At 37.8% G+C, this 6,661-nt stretch overlaps 1 protein-coding gene across 1 annotated transcript; it reads left to right on the forward strand.

The window, feature by feature from the left end:
- The first annotated feature begins 936 nt into the window (after positions 1-936).
- LOC113318405 (vacuolar protein-sorting-associated protein 11 homolog) lies at positions 937-6,661 on the forward strand. The gene is made up of 5 exons (XM_026566569.1): positions 937-1,294; positions 2,337-2,507; positions 2,660-2,983; positions 3,105-4,880; positions 5,892-6,661. Exons 1-5 carry the CDS (start codon positions 1,073-1,075, stop codon positions 6,273-6,275), a joined length of 2,877 nt encoding a protein of 958 aa, XP_026422354.1. The 5' UTR covers positions 937-1,072; the 3' UTR covers positions 6,276-6,661.

Below are 6,661 nucleotides of genomic sequence, written 5' to 3' on the forward strand. Positions count from 1 at the left end.
ATTGTTACAACGGCCAAACAATCTAACATGAGGGGAAAAAATAACAAAAAAAAAAGAACAAGAAATATAAGGATTTGCATACCTTATTATTGAAATCCACAGTTTCAGCTTCTGCTTTGTAAACTGCACGAGCAAATTGTTGGAATGAAGGTTTATAGGACAAGATTTCTCAACCCAATCACTGCCAACGAAAGACAGTTTAGGTCCGGTTTGTTTGCTTATTACGCAACATGTCAATGAGTTCAGCATGGATACAATTTAGATTGTCGGGGTGCTCGCAGTCGAGGAAGTCTTAATAACTGATCTAAGGTTTCACCAGTTGCTGCAGAAGCTAGTAAACCTAGAGCATTGTCGATCGAAAACGGAGAAAATACGAAATTCTTGTTCTTCGACTCGTTTAACCACAAGTCTTTGACGATTTTGAGGGAAGGATTGACGCTCTTTGAAAGAGTATTCTGATATATGCCTATGATTAAAAAAAACAAATTCTGACGCTGACAGGAAGAAAACAAGAGTAAGTAACCGGAAATTACCAGAAATTGCAAAATTGAACGTACTTGTAGAGAGAAACCTAATGCTTATTTATAACAAGCACATGGAACTAATAAAACATGATTTATAAGCGTTGATACCAATCCTACTAAGGGAGGATATCGTTCCATATAAGATAGAATGATCCGAAGCATTCCCCGTTGGATCCACCTAATAGTATCCCTTAGTAAGACTGGTATCAGCCCTTATAAATCATGTAATAAAAGGAGGAGGAAGAATAGGAAACAATTTGGACAGACCGGGCTTGGTACTGGTCCAAAGTTGTGCTCTGTCTGCTTTGAGATAGGCCGGCCCGTCGAACCAATTAAAATTGCGGGGTATTTTAGTCATGTCGTCGGGATCGAAGTTAGGGGCTTATCAATAATTTTGCACAGAGATAGAAAACATTGCCAGCACTTTTCGTCTTTTCCCATCTCTTCTTCTTCTTCAACTGTGAGTGGAAATTTTAGGGTTTTTGAAATTGATTTGATAGAGAAATTGATACGAAATTTCCATCAATTGGATCTTTTTACTTGATTAAATGTATCAATTGAAGAAATTTGAGTTCTTTGAAGAAAAAAACCCAGGAAAATGCTCAGTTCCTGAAGAAGTTAAGGGAAAGATAAATTGTTGTTCAAGTGGTAGAGGGAAGATCGTTGTTGGATGTGATGATGGTATGGTCAATTTACTTGATCGTGGATTCAAATTTAATCATGGATTTCAAGCTCATGCTACTTCTGTTCTTTTCCTTCAACAACTCAAGGTACACGGAGATTTAATTTTTTTTCTTCCATTAGGATTTTCTTAAGTTTACCTGTTTAATTTGATGAACATTTAGTTGTTTTCACTGTTGTTTAATTTAATTTGATTGTGGAAAAAAAGAATTGACCTAATAATTGCAGATTTGATCCCAATTTGATAGTTGGTCTTCTTTAGTATTTTACGGTCCAATGCATATCAACATTCGAAAATTGTGCCTCCATGGATAATTTTATCTCAAAACAATGTTTGTTGTCGATGGCTTCTGAGCCTAACAAGTAGACTTGTACTGATCACGATACTCCTCCCCGCTGTAACAAGTAGACTTGTATGTTGTCGATGGCTTCTGAGCCTAACAAGTAGATTCTTCACCCATTAGCTAGAGATACAGGTGTCATTGAAACAATGTGTGTTGCCAATTTCTTACTCTAACCAGCATGGATGATAGCTTAAATCTCAAATTCTTAGTGGTAGTGGTGTTTAACACCGGTCACTCGTGATTTTATCTTTTGTTTTTCGGCAATTAATGTTGGAGGATTTGAACATAAATGTAGAGGCGGTCATTTTTAAGATGGTTCTTCCTTCTGTTTATGTTTCTTCTTAGTCGGCTCTGTCAAGTGAGGACGTTTATAACGTTTTAGACAACTGTTATAAAGGACGCGTCATTGCAACTGGCATGCTATGGTGTCAAAGCTATATTTGCAGACTGTGTTGTCTTTGGAGGAAATTCGGTGTACTGTTATTAGATGTCGCTGATCCACCGTATCAGTAAACTTGATATGGATTGAACCAATCTGGTTACTGTCATCGCTTATCAGTTTTCATTCAGCATCACTAATTTGTCACGAGTCTCTCAAAATTGGTTTGGAAATGTTGTTCTCTAAGTCGTAGTTAATGGGAATCCCGTTGTTAGTTTACTTTCATAACATTTGAATACTTTGTGTCACTTTTCGCGTAACACATAAACTATGCGAGACTGCTACTATTAACCAATATCCTACTGTGATCATCTCCTTAACAATTGTTCTTGTCTCTTGCCAAATCAGCAACGGAATTTCCTGATTACTATTGGAGAAGATGAACAAACGTCCCCACAACTATCACATATCTGCTTGAAAGTGTTTGACCTTGATAAAACACAGCCAGAGGGTTCAAGCACCACCGCTCCTGATTGCGTCCAAATGCGGATATTTACCAATCAATTTCCTGAAGCAAAGGTACTGCAACTGTGTACAATATTTGCAACTTTATTTCCTTCTCTTGTCTTTCCTTTGCTTATAACATCCTTGTACTTGGTGCACTTTCGCATGTCAATAGATTATTTTGCTTACTCTATCCCTAATATTGTTAACATCTTGATGTACTGCAGATTACATCATTTTTAGTTCTCGAGGAAGCCCCACCAATATTACTCATCTCTATAGGTTTGGACAATGGTTGCATTTACTGCATTAAGGGGGATATTGCACGTGAGCGTATCTCTCGTTTCCAGCTTCAGGTAGAGACTGTTACAGACAAGTCCGATGCTTCTATTACAGGGTTAGGGTTCCGAGTTGATGGCCAAGCTCTTCAACTATTTGCTGTGACTCCAACTTCCGTAAGCCTGTTCAATTTGCAAGATAAACCTCCGAGACGACATACCCTTGATCAGATTGGATGTAATACTAATTGTGTTGCTATGAGTGATCGTTTGGTATGTAATTCCTGTTGCATTCCATAGCACTTTTGTTTTAAACTAAATTTTTGGAGAAATTGCGTATTTTATTTCTCCATGTTTTTTAAGTTCTACTGTGTTTCTTTTTTAAACTGATCAGGAGCTGATAGTTGGGCGTCCAGAGGCTGTGTACTTCTATGAAGCTGATGGACGTGGTCCTTGTTCGGCCTTTGAGGGAGAGAAGAAATTTGTTGGGTGGTTTCGTGGGTATTTATTGTGTGTTATTGCAGATCAGAGAAACGGGAAGAATACATTCAACATTTATGATCTGAAGAACAGATTGATTGCCCACAGTACTGTGATCAGTGAGGTTTCACACTTAATTTGTGAATGGGGTAACGTTATTCTCATAATGAGTGATAGAACAGTTATTTCTGTTGGAGAAAAGGACATGGAAAGCAAATTGGATATGCTTTTCAAAAAGAATCTGTATACTGTTGCTATTAATCTTGTTCGAAGTCAGCAAGCTGATGCAGCAGCAACCGCAGAAGTACTAAGGAAATACGGGGATCATTTATACGGAAAACAGGATTATGATGGAGCTATGTCTCAGTATATATACACCATAGGGTACCTTGAACCTTCTTATGTCATACAAAAGTTTTTAGATGCTCAACGCATCTATAACCTTACGAATTACTTGGAGAAACTTCATGAGCAAGGTTTGGGCTCTAAAGACCACACGACTCTTCTTCTCAATTGTTATACTAAGTTGAAGGATGTTGAAAAGCTAAATGTATTCATAAAAGGCGAGGATGGCATTGGAGAGCATAAATTTGATGTGGAAACTGCAATAAGAGTCTGTCGTGCAGCAGGATACCATGAGCATGCAATGTATGTTGCTAAGAAGGCTGGGAAACACGAGTGGTACTTAAAAATCTTGCTTGAAGACCTCGATGAATATCAAGAAGCATTGCAGTATATTTCAAGCCTTGAACCAAGTCAAGCTGGGATCACCATGAAAGAGTATGGTAAGGTTCTCGTAGAGCACAAGCCGGTTGAAACAGTTGAGATACTTATGAAACTTTGTACTGAAGAAGAAGAATCTACTGGTGGAGGCACCTTAGATGGCACATTCTTATCCATGTTGCCTTCTCCAGTTGATTTTCTCAACATGTTCGTTCATCACCCCAAGTCCCTTATGGATTTTCTTGAGAGATACATCAGCAAGGTGAGGGAATCACCTGCACAAGTTGAAATTCATAATACACTTTTGGAATTATATCTTTCTAGTGACTTGAACTTCCCGTCCATGGCACAAGAAATCATTGGGGAAGGACTCAATCTTGGTAGAAGCTCAACTGTAGGAGGGAGTCTTGCCAAGTCAGAGTCAAAGGAGAAACTTGCTGCAGACAACAAAGATAAAGATAAAGAAAAGGATCGTTTGGAACGACTAAAAAAGGGACTTTCCCTGCTTAAAAATGGCTGGCCTTCCGATTTAGAGCATCCGTTGTACGATGTTGACCTGGCAATTATTCTTTGTGAGATGAATGCATTCAAGGAAGGCTTGTTATTTCTGTATGAGAAGATGAAGCTCTATAAAGAAGTTATTACTTGCTATATGCAGGCCCATGATCACGAGGGGTTGATAGCATGTTGTAAGAAGCTGGGAGATTCAAACTGTGGAGGAGACCCTTCTCTTTGGGGAGATTTGCTAAAGTACTTTGGCGAGCTTGGGGAAGATTGCTCCAAAGAAGTAAAGGAAGTTCTGACTTATATTGAGAGGGATGATATTTTACCTCCAATTATTGTTCTTCAGACACTTGCTAAGAATCCATGCCTCACTCTTTCAGTGGTAAAGGATTATATTTCTCGAAAACTTGAAAAGGAATCAAAATTGATTGAAGAGGATCATCGAGCTGTTGAGAAATACCAGGTCAGTCTATGAAATTATGTGCAAATTTCCTATTTTTATTCATATTATGCAAGTGGATACTAAGAAAATGATAAGTTTAACCCAATACATAGGCTTACGTAGTAGCGAATTACTCTTCAAGTATTCTGGATTTAGAATTATATTCCCAAGGGAAAACTAGAGTTTGTTTAATAAAACATTAAGAATTTGGGTTTCCATTCATTGGAATTACTGCTATAGAAAGAGCAGTAGAAATTATAACTATGTTAATCCACTGATTCTAGCACCTCTTTCTTACCGACTATTTCTAGTATTTTTAGCCTAAATTTTAGGTCATCTTAGTACGCCTACTTATTGGGCTTCTTTAGCATTCGTATGGATCGTTGGTCGAGTGAGTAAATTCCCTCACTTCTACAAAATGGTATCGCTGACTAAAGGAGGACTTGTTCGCTCAACTGGAGAGGAGGCCTAACTTATTCTAGGGGTATTAGTGATAATGATACATATGCACGTAAAGTCCTTCATTATTGGAATAAAATTTATGCTCCTGTTTAGCAAATTTGAATTCTATTATATCTCTTGTTGTACAACTGGCTGTCTATCTTATTCGGATCTAGGTTGCTTACACACAGTGGCTGCTATTTAAGCAAGTCCCTCTTAATTATGGACTGGCCTTCAGAAATGCATAGTTGAACATCCATTTGGGTATAAATATCAGAGCTGACCAAGTCACCAAAACATGGGATTATAGAAGTTTTCTCTCTGATTACGGAAGTTAGTAGATTTGGACTATTTCCAGACTAATAAAATATAGATTCTCTCCTTCCTAAGAAGAGTAATTTCATTTGTTTACCCAGTAAGTTAAAAGTACATTGTAATGCATTGCAGCCTTTCGCAGTTAAGATGTTATAGATATCTGTGATACACGTAGAAGACCACAACTCACAGACTGAAACCTGTTTTCTTTTTTTTTTCTTCTCTTGCATACGTGAAAGTGGTACTAAAACCAAATATTGATACCCCATTGTGCAGGAAACCACCTTAAACATGAGGAAAGAAATTCATGATCTTCGGACCAATGCAAGAATTTTCCAGCTTAGTAAGTGTACTTTATGCACTTTCACTCTTGATCTCCCTGCCGTCCATTTTATGTGCATGCACTCATTTCACCAGCGGTGCCTTGGCGACAATGAGAAAGAATGTCCTGAGTGTGCTCCCGAGTACAGATCTGTCATGGATTTGAAGAAAAGTTTAGAGCACAATTCCAAAGACCATGACCGCTTCTTCCAGCAAGTAAAGAATTCGAAAGACGGCTTTTCTGTGATTGCAGAGTATTTTGGGAAGGGTATCGTTAGCAAAACAAGCCTAACAGAAGCTCAGAAGACAGCAAATTTTCCCTCCAGAAACGGTTTCTAAAAAGTGTTTTTGAAAAATTAGCTCCATATGTCAATCACTGCAAAATAGTGTTGTCTTCGTTGAATCTTGTACAGAAGCTGCATAGATTAAGTGCCATGTTGAGAAGGTTAGACTTAACCCAGAAAGATAAAGAGACTCGGAAACAAACAAAAGTTTTGCTTGCTGAGAAGATCCTCTCTAGAAAGAGGCAGGCTCCTACAATACAGTGTTAGTGAAATCCATCATCTTGGCCTCACAGTTCATATCTTCTTTTGTATGTGATATGTAATGATCTGCTTTTACATCTTAGATTCAAACTTTTTTACCTGACATGATTTTTTTTTTTTTTTTTTTTGATGATGTGAGGTTTGTAATGATTTGTATCAATGAGTTTGGTTGTTCTCTTA

Source organism: Papaver somniferum, chromosome 1 (assembly GCF_003573695.1).
Source record: "Papaver somniferum cultivar HN1 chromosome 1, ASM357369v1, whole genome shotgun sequence".
Taxonomy (NCBI): domain Eukaryota; kingdom Viridiplantae; phylum Streptophyta; class Magnoliopsida; order Ranunculales; family Papaveraceae; genus Papaver; species Papaver somniferum.

What these genes read in the sequence shown, in the direction of transcription:
- LOC113318405 (XM_026566569.1), top strand. Translation starts at nt 1,073, where the DNA reads ATGTATCAATTGAAGAAATTTGAGTTCTTTGAAGAAAAAAACCCAGGA. An exon ending in ATCAATTTCCTGAAGCAAAG is followed by an intron (nt 2,508 to 2,659) that starts GTACTGCAACTG and finishes GATGTACTGCAG; the next exon opens with ATTACATCATTTTTAGTTCT. An exon ending in TTGCTATGAGTGATCGTTTG is followed by an intron (nt 2,984 to 3,104) that starts GTATGTAATTCC and finishes TAAACTGATCAG; the next exon opens with GAGCTGATAGTTGGGCGTCC.